Source organism: Idiotropiscis lumnitzeri, chromosome 1 (genome assembly GCF_059441095.1).
Source record: "Idiotropiscis lumnitzeri isolate Australia: NSW breed Sydney's pygmy pipehorse chromosome 1, RoL_Ilum_1.0, whole genome shotgun sequence".
In the NCBI taxonomy this organism is placed as follows: Eukaryota; Metazoa; Chordata; class Actinopteri; order Syngnathiformes; family Syngnathidae; genus Idiotropiscis; species Idiotropiscis lumnitzeri.
Window position 1 is genome coordinate 32,210,602 of NC_142391.1, and position 21,506 is coordinate 32,232,107.

General features: G+C 41.8%; 1 protein-coding gene across 6 annotated transcripts in view; it reads right to left on the minus strand.

The window, feature by feature from the left end:
• Nucleotides 1-21,506, minus strand: part of grid2 (glutamate receptor, ionotropic, delta 2) — a 444,752-nt gene that overhangs the window by 62,459 nt on the left and 360,787 nt on the right. For all 6 annotated transcript variants that reach the window (XR_015843122.1, XR_015843125.1, XR_015843126.1 and 3 more), the window contains exons 12-13: nucleotides 13,174-13,312; nucleotides 9,123-9,318 (exon numbers count right to left, since the gene is read on the minus strand). Coding sequence is in view for 2 of the 6 variants with exons in the window: in XM_088295450.1 (XP_088151576.1) it covers nucleotides 9,123-9,318; nucleotides 13,174-13,312 (335 nt within the window). In the remaining 4 variants the exon portion in view is untranslated. The remainder of the gene's footprint in view (nucleotides 1-9,122; nucleotides 9,319-13,173; nucleotides 13,313-21,506) is intronic.

Sequence of the window (21,506 nt, forward strand, 5' to 3'; positions counted from 1 at the left end):
GGGATGAGCCTGAGTCCCTCGAGCAATTAATCTCCTTAGTGATTCGGATTGACAACCGCATCAGAGAACGCCGTCGGAGTGCCAGACCTGCCCACCCTAACTCCCCTCACACGGCCATTCCGCGACGGATCGCACAGCCTTTCACAAGCACCTTGATGCCTGCTTCTGCCAGGGAAGAACCCATGCAACTCGGCAGAACACGCCTCTCCCAGGAGGAACGCGCCCGGCGGGTTGCGCAGGGCCTTTGTCTCTACTGTGGAAAGCCTGGGCACTTTATCAATCAGTGCTCACTCGTACCCAGGGGTCCTCTTGATACCACAGAACGCTGCCTTAGGGTGAGTGACACTAGAACCTCTACTGAACCTCCTCGTCGCATTAACTTGCATGCCACTGTCTCCTCCCCCAACTACTCTGTCTCACTTAAAGTGATGGTTGATTCAGGGTCGGATGAAAATTTTATTGACAAAGAATTTGTTACTAAGGCTAAATTCTCCATGTCCCCTTTAGACTCGCCATGGCCGATCAGCGCCATCGATGGAAGCCCCCTAGGTACTGTTACACACCAGACTGTTTCACTCTCTCTTACCATTTCGGGTAACCATCAAGAGCTCATTAGGTTTTTAATCATTTCTTCTCCTTCTTCCCCTGTAGTTCTTGGAATACCCTGGTTACAACTTCATAACCCGCACATAGACTGGACTTCCTCATCCATAGTTAGCTGGAGCACTTTCTGTCATGCACACTGTTTGCGTTCTGCACCTCCAACATCCTATCCTTGTAGCCCTGTTTCTCCCCCTGATCTTGCTTTGGTCCCCCCTGAATATCACGACTTGGAGGTGTTTAGCAAGTCTCAGGCACTTTCCCTTCCCCCTCACAGACCGTACGACTGTGCCATTGAGTTACTCCCCGGGGCTTCCCTACCTTCTAGTAGACTTTACAACTTGTCGCGCCCCGAGAGGGAGGCCATGGAGAGATATATCAGTGACTCTTTGGCTGCCGGTATTATCCGTCCTTCCTCCTCTCCTCTTGGGGCTGGATTCTTTTTTGTGGACAAGAAAGACAAGACCCTACGACCATGCATTGACTTTAGAGGACTAAATGACATCACGATTAAGAATAAGTATCCGCTCCCCCTCATTGACCCTTGTTTTGAGCCTCTCAATAAAGCCGCGATTTTCACCAAATTAGACCTTCGCAACGCTTATCATTTGGTGCGAGTGCGGGAGGGAGATGAATGGAAAACAGCCTTTAAGACTCCCCTGGACATTTTGAATATTTAGTCATGCCTTTTGGTCTCACTAATGCTCCAGCCGTGTTTCAGGCACTGATCAATGACGTTCTCCGAGATATGCTTAATCAGTTTGTGTATGTTTATCTCGATGACATTTTGATTTTCTCTCGAACCCCAGAAGAACATGTCCAACACGTTAAGATTAGTTCTGCAGCGCCTCCTAGAAAACAAACTCTTTGTCAAAGCAGAGAAATGTGAGTTTGGAGTCCCTTTTGTTAGCTTCCTTGGCTATATTCTCGCCCAGGGTCAGCTTAGGCCAGATCCCGCTAAAATTGAGGCAGTGGCTAATTGGCAAGTCCCTTCTTCACGCAAACAACTCCAGCAGTTCCTGGGGTTTGCAAACTTCTACAGAAGGTTCATCCGTGACTACAGCAAGGTCGCTGCACCCCTCACCCAACTCACCTCCACAGCCTCTGCATTCGCATGGAACCCCAAAGCTGATGCTGCCTTCAAGAGCCTCAAACGACTGTTCACCTCTGCCCCGGTCCTCATTCATCCTGATCCTGCTCTAGGGTTCATCGTCGAGGTGGATGCGTCCAACTCCGGGGTCGGAGCCGTGCTCTCCCAGAGAAGTTCCAAAGATAAAAAGGTTCATCCATGTGCATTCTTTTCACGCAAGTTGTCACCCGCAGAGAGAAACTATGATGTTGGTAACCGTGAATTGTTGGCTGTGGTGGCCGCACTTCAGGAGTGGAGACATTGGCTGGAGGGAGCTGAGCACCCCTTCCTGGTACTAACAGATCACAAGAACCTCACGTATCTGCAATCTGCCAAGCGCCTGAATCCCCGACATGGCCGGTGGGCCCTATTCCTAGGGCGCTTTAATTTTTCCCTCTCCTATCGTCCAGGCTCCCGTAATGTTAAGCCTGATGCTCTCTCCCGCAAGCATGATCAACCTTCTGAGAGGCAGGATCCGGAGACCATCATCCCCTCTTCATGTTTCATCAGGGCGGCTGTGTGGGACATTGAGCAAGCCGTCTTGCAGGCCCAACAACAGCAACCAGATCCTGGCTCGGGCCCTACGGATCGACTCTTCGTCCCAGATTCTGTCCGCTCTCAAGTCCTGCAATGGGGACATTCTTCCAAGTTGGCTTGTCATCCTGGTGTGAATCGAACCCTCCAATTCCTGCGGCAACGCTTCTGGTGGCCCCGAATGGCTCAAGATGTGAGGGAGTTCGTCGCTGCTTGCCACACCTGCTCTCGGGGGAAGCCTTCTCACCATCGCCCTATGGGTCTTCTGCAACCCCTGCCCATCCCCAGCCGCCCCTGGTCCCACCTGTCGGTCGATTTCGTCTCTGGCCTGCCGCCCTCCGAGGGAAACACGGTCATACTGACTGTAGTTGACCGTTTCTCCAAGATGGTTCACTTCATTCCATTACCCAAACTTCCATCCGCATTTGAGACGGCAAACATCCTAGTGAACCACGTCTTCAAGCTTCATGGCATCCCCATTGACATTGTTTCTGACCGGGGTCCCCAGTTCACATCCCAGGTATGGCAAGCTTTCTGTAAAGCTCTGGGAGCGTCCTCTAGCCTGTCTTCAGGTTATCATCCCCAGACCAATGGACAGTCAGAGAGAGTCAATCAGGATCTGGAGTCAGCCCTCAGGTGTGTTTCGGCCCGCCATCCTGCCTCCTGGAGCCTACACCTACCATGGATCGAGTATTCCCACAATTCCCTCACCTCCTCATCCACGGGCATGTCTCCGTTCATGGTCGCATATGGATTTCAACCTCCACTATTTCCTTCCCAGTAACAAGCGGTCGCCGTTCCCTCTGTCCGCGCTCATCTGCGGCGTTGCCACGCCGTATGGAGACATGCCAGAGCCGCCCTGTCCCGCACAGCCCAGCGCAACCAACAACTGGCCGATAGACATCGATCCCCGGCCCCTGACTATCGTCCAGGGCAAATGGTTTGGCTATCCTCCCGTGACCTTCCCCTCCAGACTGATTCCCGCAAACTAGCCCCCAGATTCATTGGACCGTTTGAAATTGAGAAGGTCATTAACCCTTCTGCTGTCCGTTTGAAGCTCCCGGCCTCCCTCCAGGTCCACCCAACTTTTCATGTCTCCCTCCTGAAGCCAAGTCTCCTCCAGCCCCTCAGTCCTCCTCCCGAGCTCCCCCCTCCGCCACTGGACGTTGATGGTCACCCCGCTTACATTGTGAAGAAGATTTTGGATGTACGTCGGCGTGGTCGGGGTTTTCAATATTTAGTTGACTGGGAGGGTTACGGCCCTGAGGAGCGTTCCTGGATTTCGAGATCCCTCATCCTGACACCCTCTCTGCTACGGGACTTCTACCGTGAGTTCCCTCACAAGCCAGGAAAGGCACCAGGTGGTGCCCGTTGAGGGGGGGGTACTGTTGTGATATGCCTTAATGTGGCCGTTGCTACACAGTTGCTATGGTCTTTTATGCTCTGGTCTTTTATGATGTCATGTTGGCTTGATTCCTTGAGTATTTAAGAGCAAGTTATTCAGAGACACATCGTCAGTACGTCAAGCTTTCTTCGTGTGAGGATGTCAGCCATTTTCCATGTGTTCTGAATCCAGGCCTGCTTGTTAGTACTTGGAATTTTGTATATAAAGACTTTTACGTCGCCACCTCCGTCTCCTGTCTGCTTTTGGGTCCAAACCCCACTCCACACGTGACAATCGAGTCACACAAAGGTATATTCGATTTGATTAGACTTTCTTCTCCTATTGTCAAATCCACAGCCAATGCATCAAACTTTCTGGAGTCCATTAAATAATTAAATTGTTCGAATGAGAGTGTATGGTCTTCTTGTAGTTACTGTTAGTATAATATTGTGGACATTAAAGATAAAAGTAAAATAAAAATCGATGAAAATATTGCTTTGGTGCCACCTAATCTCATTTTAGTGTAAAGCACTTAAATTGAATTGCGGCAAGGAGCTTCATTTAGTCAAGCCAGAGCGTTGTCGAAAGTGATTTGCTGCCATCTTGCGGCATCCATATCACAAAATCTTTTCAGTGGGCAGCAATCAAATGAGAATTTGCCCTATCTGCGAAATTGGGAACTCACTCAGAAAAATCGACTTAAGTACAGTCATGAAGTACGGTATTTGTAGAGGTGGGCATTCCGTTAGACTGACAGATCGTTTTGCGGACGTTGGCGACCGGAATGCAGTAAAAAATGTATCAAATACAATGACAAGCTAATATAATTTTCCTGATCAATAAAAAAAAAAAAAAAATTAATACATTGAGCTTGTTGAAAAATGTACCATCCCGGCTGGATGATCTCTTTCAGGTAAGCCATTTTAAACTTTGAATCAGGTAGCCACAGGTAGCCACCAGTTCAACAGACTGGCAAATAAGTTTTTGAGAAACTGACACATCAACGGACCTCTGACGGGCTGTGATAAAAATAAAAATACCTGATAAATTACCTGATTGACAGATTAACCAATTGACGATTACAGGTTGGTTTGGCTTGAAAAAATTATGGAATGACGAATGACAAACGGGTATCCAGGCCGCTGATAGATGAGCTGGAAAACTTTGTAAAATGGGGCGTGGTGGTGCCGAGACGAGGACGTACGGTGGATGATTTAGGGAATGAAAGGAAGAAATGAGCTCCCAGGGAGCTTACGTGAATATGGTCCAAGTGAAGGAGAGGACGATACAAGAAGGTGAGAGCAGATTTAAAAGGAGGGAGACAGCACTGAGACAGAACATATTGGATAGGACTTCATTTTCATGTTTTTACTTATACATAAATTCATTTTCCTATTAACTTAATGGACTACTTGGGTGCGTTTGTGGTGGCAACCATCAAAAGAAAAAAATAGAACTAGGGAGAGGACATCGGGGGGCAAATGCACAGATGTCGAAGTTGCCATCCTCTGGACTAGCTGTCCTTCTGTGACCATCGTGCAATGACGACTACACCCCCCCCCCGGCCCCCCACCCCAAACCCCTGAAATTTAGGATAGACGCCAGCACAGTGGCATTTGCATTGAGCGCGTCTGCTTCTGTGATATTCAGTGGGTACCACAATGACGCAACTATCTATGTTCATACTGGGAGCGGTATTACGCCGTGCCGACTGCTTCATGTGGCATTTTACATTGTGTCAAAGAGGGCTCCTCCTCCATTTGGTTTTATAATTTGTACATTAGACATTTAGTGTATGATTAAAACAGCAAAATATTCAAGAATATATACTTCAAAGATTTTTGTTTTGTTTGCGCCAGGAAGGAGCACAGCTTCAGAATGATGCCACCTCTGCCTCAACATGAGCCATGAACAACTCAGAGGCTGATATAATGCATCTGAAAATTCAAATCCAAAGAAATGAGGGTTTGTTGTAGAAATTGCTTTTTCGACTGAATCTGCATTTATGTATGAGGGCTTTTACTCACAGTTATCCAATCGGGTATGGCAATTTGAACTCTCTCATTGGTCATCGTTTATTGCATACGCTCGAGAAGAAGTTTGGCAAACAAAAAAGAAAATCTTCCATTCTCTTGGGTTCAATTTGGCAAAACGGTCGCCATCAGCACTTTCGGAACTCACACCAAGCCTTCAGAGGATCTTGCAATACATGTTCCAAATGTGTGGAAGTAATGACAATACACATTCACACACAAACACTCATAGGTACACGCTCAGTGTGGCACATTCACCCAGTGCAGCAGAAGGTCACACAGACAGAAAATCACTTGAACTGACAATCCACTCAACTCCAAAAATCACTCTGGAGTCATCAGAGACTCTCAAAGTGCCTGTCAGATATTCCCACTTACATCCAAAAAGTCAATGGGGGTGTGTTATTGATATCGCAGGTGTGTGCGTGCAGCACCTTGAGTGTGAGTGCACCTGACCCATGAGTGTAAAAAGCATATTGGAAGACTGAGCATGCTTGGGGCCTTGAATGTGTATGCACCAAGGTGATGTGACTGCATTTGCATCCTTAGAAATGCTCTTCATGGTAAATACAAAGAGTGCACAGCAACAAACTTGTCACAATGTGACAAAAAAACTTCACAAAGGGTTGCCATATGTATTCTATACATATGCAATTGTTACAGTGTTCAGTTGTTCATATCATACATGTCAACCTGTGCATGAGATGAAAAGTCAGAGGTGAATTACAAGTTGTTTTATTGAACATGAAATTCCTTCAATCACACATACGTACGACGCCAACCACGCACCCACGCACACACATGCGCTCACACAACTCCTACACTTCAGAAATATACAGCTGAAATGGGTCTCACACACACACTCCAAATTTCTTCACTCGTCGCCACTGAAATATTCTCACACGCCTATGGAATTGTTAGCTCATACACTACGGAAATGCAGACACCTAGTGAAACACTCTCATACGCATTCACTGAAACACATTCTCACACAAGTGAAACACACATACTGAAAGGCGCTTATACTGAAATGCTCTGGATACTATACTGAAATCCGCATTCTTACACACACACTAGAGAAAGGTGTATTTCAGTAGTGTATGTGCGAGATGTAATCTTGAATTATGTCCCTGACAGCACCTCATAGTCTCAGTTATGTATGAATACCATACAAAGCCTTCAGATGTCAGCTTGCACATTCAATTATGTATTTGTGCATGAATGGGGATGCTTCTGTGTGTGTGTGTGTGTGTGTGTATGAGACACCTCGAGACAGCTGAGACGCTGACCCATTCTGACATTTAATAATATTTTGCTGCGGGGGACGGAAAGTGAAAGGGGAGAAAATCCATCGAGCTCGGGAGACAACAGTGATGGAGGAAGGTTTATTGAGGAAGAGAGTGGGGCATAAAATGCCTGAAAGGAAAAAAGAGAGAAGGAAATGAAGGTCTCAAAGGACTTAGATATAACAAACAGGCAGGGACTCGCCACACGTCTAAATATATCACACGGATAGATGTCCATAAAGAAGTGTTAATGACATCACGGCCAAATAGCCTCAAGCCGATGATGTGCTATTCAAGGTAACGGTCAGCGACAAGAAAAGAAGCTCCACGGTTTCAAATTTACATGTGGTGTTTTAATTAGCTTATGTAACTCTTTGGGGGGGTATCTTCAAAGCTGCTCAGACGAAGACATTTGCTCACCTCTGATAAAAAAAATCCAAGGTAAAAATGTTTTACCTCCATTCAAATGGACATCTGCAGATGCAAGTATTTAGAAGGTTACAGTTAAATTATGTCAGCTCCTCCGAGAGAAACATGACATTAATTCCATTGATTAAATTATGTCTAAAAATTGCATGGAAATTGTTAAGTTACTAAACTATGCATACAAATGTCGAGACTCTAGACATTGTCAAGCATCCACATTAAAATGCATGTGCAGACTGTCAGTAACATGCCAAAGGAACAGGTAGTGCAAACAAACTAAATTAGGCCATTTTTGCTCATTTGACAGCAGGAAAAAAAAAGTCGTTCAGGAAAGGGCACACAATAAAACGGGATGGTTTAGTGCAGTTAAAGTTACTTTATACTTTTAAGTTCCTTTTTTTAAATCAAGAATTCATTGATTTAATAATAATGTTGACATTTTAAAAGGAAATGCAAAATTTGCAACCATAGCTGGTAAAGTTAACTTGTAATGAGGATCTTTTATTATTGGGTTTTGAGTGTCATTTTAACTCAATAGTGGGCGATCACTGCTTTGATTAACTCGTATGTATACGTTTTAAAAAACTTGGGCCCCGCCTCCCGAAGACGTATATATACACGTCTTTGGCTTTTGTTTGCCTCGTCGTGTACAGTCGGCTCTGGCACAGCCTGTGACAGAGAATCAGCCTTGTCTGCATTGTAAATCATATAAAAATCAACCAGGAGGTGGCAGTGATGTAAGAGATCCGCCAGAATTACAGTGCAGAGGAAGATTGTAGTTGAGGAGATTGATTCTGTTAATTTATATTATAAATCAATTAATGGACCGCTTTCTACTATATTTTTGGTGAATAATGTCACAAAATTGTAACGTGCTCTGGGACTCAGTAACTGTAATAATATTCCAAAAAATATTATGAGTAACTTGTTACTCCCGAAATGTAATATATATATTACTACTAATATATTACAGTAAAGCATTACTTTTAGACCCCAAACAGTGTACGACTAACATGACTGACTGGTATGATAACGACTACACGAATGATAACAGTCAGTCAGTGATAATGCCTGAAACCACCGAAAAGCAGCTCCTTGAAAAATCTTTACATTTACTGTTGACCATTTAAATATACAGCAAAACAAAAACAAAAAATAATCTTGTAGAAGGGCTCAGATAAACAGCAAAAAAAATAATTTGGGAAAAACAAAACAATCTAATTATTCAAATTTCAGTGAGCCAAAAAGGCCAGTTAATAAAGCTCATTTATCTAAACACTTTGGCTAATAGGAAGCCTGAAGAAAGCCATTTCTGGAAAAGGCTCAATGACATCAATTTGAGAAACAGACAAACACATAAAATAAAAAAGAAAAAGACTCACACTCACACGCCCACGTTAAAAAACAAACTTTCTCGGAACTCCACAATGTTTCCATTTCGGACAACCCAAAACGAAAAATTGCACCGAATGAGAAACCTGCAATCATTATTACAAAGGCCACACCAGCAACATTTAGAGAAGAAAAGCGCTCATAGTGTGGCCGACAAGTTTTGTATTTCTTGAAAACAACATCTTTGAAAACTCAAACAATTAGCCCGATATTTGGGGTGTATTCTTCAAAAGCCTCAATTTGACAACCAAATAATGCATCTGATGTCACCAACAGGCCACACCTGCTCCACCTCTCGCACCATTCCCAGCATCTCAACTTGAAAACTCTGCGCTCACCTTTCGGATGCCCTCCTTGGACTCTTCGACGTTGTTGTCGGCTCCTCCCGTGCGGTTGATCATCCGCCACATCTGCGAGTACATGGGGTCTCTCTCGAAGGGGTTCATAGCCTTAGAGCGCACCTGGTCGTACACCGCAGAGTCTAGCACCGTGCCGTATGGAAGTTCCGTCTGCTTGGACAAGTCCTGGAGGGACCTGGGAGAGGAAGAGGTAATGCATGGTTCAGCTGATGACAAAAGACTCTTCAGTAGGTTTTTGGAATTCTAATAATTTTTGGAATCACTATATTGCAGTTTGTCATTGACACCTCCACAATATCTTGGATAGTTTTCATGGGTATTCATGATATATTTGTGAAACCCTCACATGTGGGAAAAGTAGAGCCACAGTTGCAGAGGCACTTTATAGCCATTCATTTAACACCGCGAGAACATTTAAACCTATTAACAAAAATGAGCATACTCATGCAGGAGCTGTTGCCAGCCACAGCTCACATCTAAAGACTCCCACGCCACCAGCCCTCATCTCTTAATGACACATATTGTACTTCAGACTGACAATATTTTGTGAGCACCTTGGCCACCAGGGGGTGGTAGAATACATAAATGTCATTCCCTTTTGCTCAGCACTTTACCAGCACAAAAAGCAATCACAAAATAAAAGAATGATTTGTTGGTTCTTTATCTTTGGACGTCTGCTAGCGATAAAGTGCCTCGTATGTAAAATTTTTGCTTGCAGCACAAAACAAAAATTTACTTGGAAAATCCTGAAGTTTGGGCACTTGTAAGTCAAATTGCCACTGTGCAAATACATCAAAGAAAGTTTTAGAATTTTTTACATTTTTGTTGATCTGTTATTATATATTTAGACTTTTGTTTTTATTGTGCATTTAATTGAATTGCACTTCACACTCTGGGCATATTTAGCATTGGGCAAGATTAATGACAGCGTTGTGTGTGCAATTACAAGGACGCTCGCTTACAAAGACGCTGCAGTGTTTACGGAAGGTCCCGACTTTTGTGGTTTCCCCCGTGACCCTTTTCAACCGTCTCGCTGACCTGCCTTAACAAATGGCTTTGAACGTTTTAACGTGCATTGCTGTTAACATGGCTCTATTATCACGTGGGGTTAACCGCTGGCCTTAATAGTTGGCCCAAACATAAATCATTTCGGAATACACGCACATTATACCTGAGTGTCTCCCCTCTGCTCATTCTTAGTATGAAATCCATATACGTTAAGCGTGACTACAGCATAAATAATACAATTATACTAGGCAGTTAAACCTCCAAACTCAAACACAATCTGTTTTGAAATGCTTGTTGATTTTCAAGTTGGTCTTTCAAAGCAACTTGTAAAGTGTATTAATTTGTTCCCGTATCCTTTTATCAACTGTCCAGACAACTTTAAGTCACCATGTAACATTATTAACTGTCATGCAAGCCTAAAAACACATTAACCAACTTCCAAGTTGTCCAATTTTTGAGGCATGCGTTTTACTTTTACTGGTTCTGTCTTATCGCCACTAAACTATTTCTCACCTTCCAAGAAAGAAGAGAGATTGTACAGTACTGACACGTGGAATGCAGTATACAGTGTGTCTGTGTTCTGATGAATGCTGCAGCTGCTGTAGATGACAATAACCAAGCCATGAACCACTTGCTGCTTCACCAAGTCTAAAGACAAAGACATTACAATCCGAGCCTGGTTCTATACGTACTTTGTGACCTTCTCCCTCAATTACAACTTCTTAATGGTCATCTCCCTTGTTGTTTCTTTGTCTTAACATTGGCCTCTCTGTCTCTGTCTCTCTCTCTTTCAGCTGATGCCCCTTGCTGATTTCCTAAAGGAAATTGAGGGAAAACATCCAAGCGTGAAATTGACCAGAGAGATCTCCTGAATGTTCACTTCTTATTTCATTTCCACGATGAAAAAAAATACATTAATAGTTCTTCTTGGTCCAGCTCCATTTTCCTGGAGACATGGAGAAGAACATGACCGCATCTTTCATTTATCCTCGAAGTCACCAGCAACGTTTATTTGAGATGAGACCAATTGTACAAATTAGCATCTAAGTGTGCAGCTAGAAATCTAGACTGTTGATTGCCTGCCAACCTACCTCTATTCCACTTTCTTCCCCTGCCTACCTGTTCACCTACTTGCTTACCCATCTACCTAACTAACCTACCTAAATACCTTGAATGGTCTGGTCAAATCATACAAGGCTACCTTACACCAAACCAAGTTAAAATGCAGAGCTGTGACAACACTGACGTGTACTTTGTTTGTCGTCCATCACAGTAACATAGTGACGAGGTGAAGCAGCATGTGGTTTATAGCTAAAGGTTATTTTTATAACCAAGTTTACTTCTTCCGACTTGACTTAATTCTTCTTTATTCCGACACCCATCTTTGCTGGCTGCGGGGCCATGTGAGATAGTAATTACGCCTCTAATGACCCCGGAAGAGTAAACACATTATAGATAATGCATGAAAATTTATGGAAATCCTTAATTCGCCCGGCGGAAACCAGCTAAAAGGCACTTGTTAATGACGGTACATTTTCAGGCAGAGAAGACAAAATGGAACAGAAAGGTGAATTTAGGGAACATTAAATGAAAGTATAATAGGCAAATATTCGGATAGACGGACGGACACAAATCAAGAGTGCAATAATGAATGTTGTTTATTCCGACGACGTGCCAAGGTAGAACGGCACTGGCGGGCAGAGTGGATGTTTCCGAATGCTGATTAGTCCAATGAGAGATGAATGCTTCCGAGTGCCACCAGGAAACGAGTTCCGGCAAAACACACTCTCATCAGGATAGGCACAGATAGTGAGAGAGAGAGAGAGAGAGAGACAGTGTGTATGTGTGTTCTTGTTTTTATAGCATTGTGTGTCATAGCTCATGATGTGACACCTTTACTGTGTGAAAACGTGACTTTGTGGAGCCATTTTGGCAATGTGCAAGGCTTGGAAGAAGCAGGTTTGCGTCACACTTTGCAAGACAAAATTTGCATCTTGCACCACATCAAAACATAATGAACACCAAAACTGAGAATCACAGATTTTTTTTTTTTAGTTTTTTTTCAGAAATTGAATGATCCCAAAAAGCTTTGCTGGATTGGACATCTAGATAGTCGAGAGCTCAAGGCAAGCTCGGTGCTACTTTGGCTGCTAGCTAGCAACGAGCTTCAGTTGCAACCTTGTTGAATAAGATACACTTCGGACAAGTAGCATTGAGGAGACATAATTAGCAAAAAAAAAAAAAGAGAGAGAAGACATGCTAATTGCTTAGCTAACCTAAAACTGAAAGTGAATTATTTAAGTGCTTGGGTGATCAAGTTTTCACAAAAGACCGGTTGGAACCAACTTTGAACAGTAAAAAAAAAGCAGACGTATTAAAAAGGTTCTGGAAAGAATTTTTTTTAAAAAATGCTCTACGTATAGCTAAATTGGACAGGGAATCATTTACGTAACAGGCGTACGTCAGATTGTCGGAGAAGACAAGAAGATTAAAGGTATGTTAATATAATATATTAAATAGTTACAAAACCACTAATTTGTTTGTTTTCATACTACAGTATGGAAATTAGATTTTGGCTTTGAGATTTTTACAATAGATTTTCTCAAAATTCGACTTTTTTTCCCTTTTAAATCAATCAAGCTTTACGTAAGGACCAAACCACTCATTTATACATACTTGCCACAGAAATTTATATTCATGTTCGAAATTGCCCAATTGACAAGAAAATACATGCGTGTCTTTGAGTGAGTCTGTAACATGCCAGACAAGAACATGCTTTTCACTCTTCTCCTCAGTGGACTGTTGGCCCCTCCTTGTTTTTTTTTTTTTTATAATCGAACTCATTTTCAACTCTCAAACAAGCACACTCGCAACTACACACAAAGACTCATGCACACAATGAAAGCTCGAAACTTGAAACTAACAGGAAATTACAAACCTCTGTACGGGCGAGGGGGGAGGTGAGCTCGAGTGCGGCAAAGGGAACGGCGGACAGACACACACTAGCTTTTTAGACACTTACTGTATGGAGTTCTCAATGCGCGTGATGGTGAGGAACGCCGCTAAATTGGCCGTGTAAGAGGAGATGACAATGAGAGCAAACATCCACCAAACGCCCATCATCATCCTCGTGGCCAGGGTGGTGTAGGGGACCTCTCCACCTAGAAACACACAAACATTAAGAATTGAAATACCAAGATGCATACCGATTTTTTTTTAAATGCAATAGAAAAGATAAAACCAGCTTAGTTGAATTTCTACTCATGAACAGGCAGACGTGATATCGTTTAGTGGGAAAACAAGTCCACCTGACAATGTGGAGGTTGGGAGTTCAAATCTGGGTTTGTGTCACCATGTGTGAAAAACTAATTTTGCCCTCTGGCTTACTCCCAGATTCCAAAAAAAAATGAATGTTAGTTCTATGGAAGACTCTAAAACATGCACAAACTGTACATTTCAAAGTGAATTGAGTCACGGAATTCATCTTGTCTTTATGTTAATTAGTTGATTGTTTTCATTTGTTCAGACAAACAGAGGTTGTTTTTTATTTTAAAGAGAACCTTTTCATCCGAGCAAATGGGGGGAAAAAAAATCAACTAATTGAATGTGAATAGTTTGTCTAGATACGATTTGCCCTGAAACTGCCATTTATCACATTTGAGATGATCTAGAACAGACTTTAGATTAATACCCGGTTAGACTTTGTTGTAATGCGCTACGACATTATTCAGACCAGCTACAACGTGATTCATCAAGATGGAGTTCATGCGTCAGCACAGCAGTCCTGGTTGTTTTAATACTTTTATTAAAGCAACAGCTCAATAAAAACAAGTTCCAAGCACTTTAAAACAAATTCTCCCGTGGCAGACGAGCTCTGGTGAGACGCTGCCATTTTCACATGCATAAACGATGACACCACTACGCATTTAGGTCAAGACAGCCCTTGCGCAGACCGGTCTATTCCAATTGAAATAACGTTTGTTTGGACTTGCAAAAGGAACATCGCACACCTGGGATTAGGAATGCATTTCAATTCAGATTCTGCCTCTTCACTCCAAGTGGTGTGTTTATATAGAGTATTTGGTCACTCCTGTTCATTCTAATTGGAATCCAAGGCTCCACGTAAACCCGGTTTAATAACGGCAAGCCTGTGTATTTTGTTTTATTTTGTGTTTAGTGCGTCCGTGATCAAGCACTTCAAGGACATCATTATTATCATTAAAAGGAGTTGACAAAGACCCTAACCACAGAACCTCATCAAGTGTTGCCAGGTGGAAGCTTTGCAGGAAAAGTCCTTTAAAAATTGAGCTCATTTGTACTTGTACCAACAGCTCACTGATAAATTATCTCAGAACACCAAAAAAAAGCAGCTTCTCAATAATACATGTCTCACCCACCCACATAATCCCGCGTTTCCTTTATCATTTCCCCTCAGCTGCATTGTTGCGTCATTCCCCTTCTTTCAATTCCCCCTTTAAGACCCGAGTACCACTGCTTCTCTTACATTGATTCACTTCAAATTTGTTATCGTCCTTCTTCGCGGTATCTCTCTCCCCGCCAATGCATTTGCTGCTGACATTGCGTTTTGAGTACGAGCTTGAGGGAGCCGCGATATGCGTTGCTTTACAGCCACTTCACACATTCCATCTGTATGCTTTTATGTTCCCACCATATGACATCAGATATTACAAACGACGTACGTATTGGAAGATGCATCTAGGCCGCTTTTCACATGGAGAATATATATTGCGGCCACATCAATGAACAGCAATGGTTGCTGCTCGCAAATAGCTTTGATGTATGTTCCTGTAGAACAGAAAGTAGGATGAGAGCCGGTAATCCATCTACTTTATCTAGACGTCCATTTTCTATAGTGCTTGGGATGTTCAGGCTCATATGAAACACAAATAGAGATTGATGCATTTATGAATTCATGCTGATCTTATTTAATGCACATATAGGGCCTGATTGACTAAATGTCAAAACTAAACAAAATAGAAAAAAAAACAAAAACTGATGGAGAAGCGGATCTACTAAATCTACGATTATTCAATATGATCCTGATGCTGGATTTTTCTTAAATTTTTTCTTTAATTTCAATCACGGTATGCGTGCCGGGCTGTGGGGAGGATGAGGCTTTTGAGTCCTGGAGCCGTGAAGGCACGCTGAAATTCGGACTGTAATTTTGGGAATGTGGGAGGAAACCGGCGTACCCGGATAAAACCCACATGCAAACTCCACACAGGAAGGCGAATCATGTTTATGATTAAGTTCCAGCATGTAGTATTAATCAGAAATGATGACATGAAAGGCCAGTGGGAATATGAATCTTTTCCCAATGGAAGCATGCAGAAATTGCAGACATGATTTCTTTTTTTCCCCCTCTCCATTACATTGAAATGTATGCAAAGCCGTGACTGCTGCTCCTCAGACTTGAATAGCTTCTATAACATGACCTTTAGGACTGGTTCCAGCTGCAGAAGGTACTTTAGCATTGTGATTTGTCATACTGGAAACACTCACACAGGACCCGTGGAATTAAAGCAGAGAACAGCCATTGTATTGCGTTAAAGAACAATTTTCATGTTGATTTTCAGGCTACATGAGCAAATTCTATGAAATATGTAATACAGCTGGGACTGACTGCATCTGCATGTCGAAAAAATTTAAAAGTGCGCTAAACTACTCTTAGAGCACCATGCAATATTAAAAAGCATGCGCTGGCTGCGTTGTCCCGAATTCAAAGTAAGAACCACAACTGCATCCTTTGGTGAAAAAAGTAAACACCAGCTGTATTGTTTAAAAATTATTCACTTTATTTTTCTTCTTTCTAATTCATATTAATGGGAAAAACTGTGTTTTTACTTTTACATGATATAAATTTAAATACATTTGGACCAAATATTTTTTTTAGATTGAATGTGATTTTTGCCCGTGCAGTATTTAAAAGACGGGAGCAACAATTTTCTATTTTTACATTCCAATTCATATTTTTAATTTTTGTGGTGTTATCTAATGAATTAAAATCCAAAATCCTGCTTAGTGCGCCACAACCCTGAGTGTCAATGAACACCATCATGTCTCGTGTGTATGTATCCTAAACGAGGTAAACAAGCTAATATCACTCTCTCAGTGGAACAGAATAGTTAGTGCTTAACACATTAAAATACAATTAGGCACTAAATAATTCTGAATAAAGACAATTGGGAGAAAACAATATTTTTGCTAGTACTATCCCTTGTCACTTTATTTTGAATTGTGGCAAATTATATGGTAAAATTGCAATTAAAAAAAAGAAAAGTGGTATGTTTAATCTATTGAAGTTGTGACAGTGGAGAAGGGTGTTGCGTTGACAAATTATCTAATTTGCTGCTTATAAATACGTCATAATAAATGTCAATTCACTTGTATTTGTTGTGTCAGGAAGCAAATAGTCGTAGCCAGTAAACCTGGACAAATCTGATTTGATGTATTCTGGTAAATAAGAAAAATAATAAATATATAAAAGGTTCTATATTGTTTGTGATTCTAAAGAGTTCAGGATACCACGTTAGAAAATGATGGAATGTATTTGCTATCATGATGAATGATTCTGTTGTATCACTGCAAAACGCCACGATACTATCAACAAACATTCACATGTAAGTCAGATGCTTTTGCAAAGAATGTATTGGCCATATTTATTTAGCTCCCTTTTGTAGATTCAGTGACAATAAATATGTCAAGCACGGCCGCTCAGTCATCATAGCTGTTGTATATGACATGCGATGTATCGACCGTCTATCATGATGGCTCGCAGTGCTTGGGGAGCACGGTGACATTGCAAACGGTGAAATATGCCATGAAGGATTTCACCTTGTAGGAAGAATAAAGGCAAAAGGAAAATAAGAACCCTCATATAATGCTAAATTGACTTTTTGGGAGATTGGGTCTCTGCAGGGCCTGCCCACCCATCAAGTGTGAAATTAAACAACTTCATGAATCTTTTCTTCTTTTTATTTGCCTTTTTCTAAAAATGTGGCTGTGATGAGAAAGTTTTTACGCCCTCCTGGCCCACTGTTACATAACACGATGATTAATTAATATAATAAAGAAAGAAGATTCAGACCTACCTACAACATTGTTTAAAACCCTATTCTACAAAAAACGCACGGACCCTCTGAAAGCCAAAAGGTAAGCAGACCTGCATTGACTTTTTTTGAATCAATAGAGTGGGCTTCTGATAATCGACACTTGTACTGGAATGGGATTCAATTTATTGTCATCGTCCATACACGCATACAGAGCAATGAATTCAGTTAGCTATCTATGCCAGCCATGTACAGTGCCAGACAAAACATTTAAATGCTCTCCAGACGTAATGAACTGGGGTAACCTCTTGTCATCATTCACACAACCCAACAACAGCTTTGTGTTCAACAGGCCAACGCATTGTAAATACATTTGTGAATAAATTGAAATATGACTTTGGTGTGACATTTTTGTTCAGAGGTGTGCCAGGGCATTTTTCTAAATAAAAAAAAATACGTGACTTTGCTCAACTAAAATTGGGTAAAACTGATTTAATGTATTTGAATTCGGTTCCCAACGAAAACAGCAGCACTTTCCCGTCACAAAAGTTAACAAGGACACAACCCAAGGAAGGTGATCTTCGTGTCTCCCGGCAGGAAGCCTCTATGCATGAAGTCTTTGAAAGTCCTTCTCTAGTGTCAACTCCCGACTGCGCTAATCATCTTACGTCTGCACTCCAATTCCAAAGTGAGTCTGTCTATGGATTCCAAAAGAAGCATAACATGGAAACGATTTTTTCCCATTTATTTATTTTTTTGCGGATGCTGGTCCGGTGGCTTCAAAGGCCCCCTGGTGTGTCCCTAACTAAGACACTCCATTCTTACCACCGGGGGTCTTTTGCTTCAAGCCTCACACTGCACTATGTCTCCATTCGACCCACTGCACTGCGGGGAAAAAAATATTTGCTCATCACAAACTGGAGATTTATTAACTTTATTAAGTTAATTTTATCACTCATCACTGTGCAGGAAATCGATCTGAATGATTTAGATATCAAGTCTTTTTGCTGTGCAACTTGGCATATGTAATCCACCTGATGCTGATCACATATATCTGTGTTTGTATATCTCTGACACTGTGTCTCTGATATTGTTTGGGCTTTGCCACCACTCCCTTCACATTACATCCTCTCTGCTTGCATACTTGACCCGTCGCCTCTGTTCTCTCTCTTCTTAGCAAACATCTTTCCTTGAATTCTATCCGGCATTTTAAGCTTCCACCACCATTGGCTATGTATTCATTCCAAGCGCAAGTCTAGCGGGAGGTGTGGTCTAACTGTGCAAAAGGGGTTGGTACTTTTGCAGGTGCGAGCAACATGGCCCACTTAGAACGAGGAAGTTTGCGCTATTGTGTGCGTGAGCACAGCCGACTTTGTTCATTTCTTTTAAAATCATTGCAGAAGAGGCGTACACAACGTGATATGGTGGAAACAGAAACCGATTTTCTGGAGTTCTTGCAGGAGATCGAAGTGTGCAAAGTGCGTTCATCAGGAAATGCAAGCGAACCACCATGGACGGATGCTATACAACTTGTTAGGGCGATCATAGCTCAAGGCTTTGAAATGGGCACTTGGAAACCTCTTTCCACTTCAATAATATGTGTCTGCGGGTGTGCCAAAATTGCGTTACGGACCCTGCGCCAATAGTTTGACGTGTTTCCAGCAGGTGTAATGTTTACTCCAGTTGGCAGCCGCATGTCAAAGGAAATGGCCTTAGTACGCCAGAATTCCCGCCATGAGGCAGAGCAGTGCAATGAATTCGCAAACAGGCAAAACAAATCTTGTGCCAGCATGAAATATAAGATGCGCTCGTTTTTGCATTTGCGCACAGCTGCGCTATCTATGAATAAAGCGCTTCATTGTCTCTCATGTTTATTTGTCATCTACTATTAAAAACCTAATACAGGTTTAGTGTCTTCCTCGTCAGAGTCCCCAAAAAGTCTTTCAGTGTATTTATTGTGAAATATTTGGAGCAATCTTGGCAAGAAAATAACGTCCATTGGATACATCTACTGCCAAGTATTTGCGATTTTTATGGAGCTTTAGGTGCACTCAAATCATTTGCATGTAGATTCTAAAACTAAAACGTAAAAGAGCATTGGCAAAATGTGATCAGCCTTCCTGCTTTCTCTTTCCAATATCACCTACACTAAGGACACATCAAAACGTCCTGCCAACCCTCTACCATCAAACGCGCCGTAATCTTTTCTACTTTTTTAATCTGGCCCCACGCCGCCCAAAAAGTTATGGCATCTCTCTTTGCAGTTATTCTTGGCTGAGAGATGACGAGAGCGCTTCATTAGGCCTTCTTGGAAGAGTTGGAAGATGTTCAGCTGATACGGCTCCCTGTTGGGAGTCACAGCAATTCCGCTACACAATGACGCAACCTTTACTTTACTTCATTTTACAACAGTTTGGCTCATTTCGCAAAACAATCTAAAATTGCACCGAAATGTCCGAGTTTGAAACACCATCATGCATGACATTAACAGGCATAAAAAAAAAGTTTTTCTTTGTATAATTTTTCTTTTTATTTGGCCTTCTATACAGTTTTTGAGCAACACTTTAACATATATATATATATATTTAAGGAAATTAAGTACATTTTGAGAGCAGCACTTTCAGAATGAAATTAACTTGGAGAATTTTACGCTGAAAATATTATTCTCAAATGCGACTGTACTAGGTCTAAATATAGTCTTTATAGAGGAAAAACTACGCAACTTACTGTAGAGAGAGAGGGGGGGGGGAGGCCAATGTTAAGCCAAAGACACAACAAGGGAGATGACCATTAAGAAGTTCTAATTGAGGGAGTAGCTCACAACATGGACTACAATACAACAATAATCACCATGTATTACCACAACTGAAAACATTTATGCACATTGTCCCAAAACGTAAAAAAATATGCATTTATAATTAAGGTATCAGCTTTAAAATTGACTATGCAAAGGCTGAGACCACTGCAATATTAACAAGAAGAACAATGATTAATCATCAGAATAATAATAAGAATAATAATAGTAATAATTTAAATAAAATAAAAAAGACCAAGAAGAAAATGTATGGCAGGATAATGTAATAACGCAAAATCAATAGATCCTAAAAACTTAGAATGAAAAAGTTGACATGACGTACGTCAACACCGTAACCCTTTTAACTCATTCAATACCACTGACGGATAAATACGTCAAAATCCATTTTTTTTTACTGGGCTGGTTGTGAATGAGTTAAATACAAAGCTACATCAAAAATGAAAAAAAAACACATAAAAAAAACAACAACAACAACCTTAAAACACTTGAGTTCACTTGTGTTAATTGACGAAAAATGTATCGGTATCTATGGTGGCTTAAGTGTATGCCGAAAATACTGACCACACATCACATAACAGGCGACGTTGTGATTACATGCACTGCCCTGATCACATGACTCAGCTCGTAAGGAGCAGCTTCCTAGTAATTGGAGCGCAGGCTGTTATCACAGTAGCGAGAACTCTAATGATTGGCAAAAAGTGACAAAAAGGACTGCGATTGATTTTCGACAAAAAATCAGTAGCCTTCAGCTCACAAGAAGCCAAGCAAACCGCAAACAAACACGTCTGCACTCTGTTAATCATTCGTTTGGAGTGAAAGAAACACTGGAGACAGCGATGACAAATTAGTCGAGGTGTTGTGTCTCCCCGCTGCAAACATTATTCCACAAAAGCCAATTCATCTGCCTCAAACCCAACCACCCGGCGCTTCTCCTTGTTGACATGGCGCCGGTAAAAAGGAGCTCCAGATGAGAGCTGCTTTGAAGCACTCGGGTACATCCAGGTTTTTTTTTGTTGTTTTTTTTGTGTGCGCGTCTCCACCGCTTTCAGATTAGTCCCCACTTGTCCTGTTTGATGACTTGCAGGAATCTTTGACAATTTATTTTTTTTCAACCACTCACTTGACTGAACTTGGGGATGACACAAGGCTGGGAGAAGCTGAGGGAAAAGTGTGACAATGGGAGAAAATGTGGGAAGCATCCCTCCTCAATCTTTTTAATACCTCCACCGATAAGTCCTGGAAGCTTTTTCTGGGTTGCAAAGACACCTAATAGCATCTCTGCAACCAGCATGGACTCTAATTTAGCGCAACAGTTAAGAAGTTAGCGTAATTTGCTTCAAATTGGCAACCATGACAATTACTCAAGTCTGCATTTAAACGGAACCACCTCAATTCTGATTTGAAGACTTTTTGATACATTAATAATAATATAATATAAGAATAACCAAAATCATATGTGCTTAACACAAT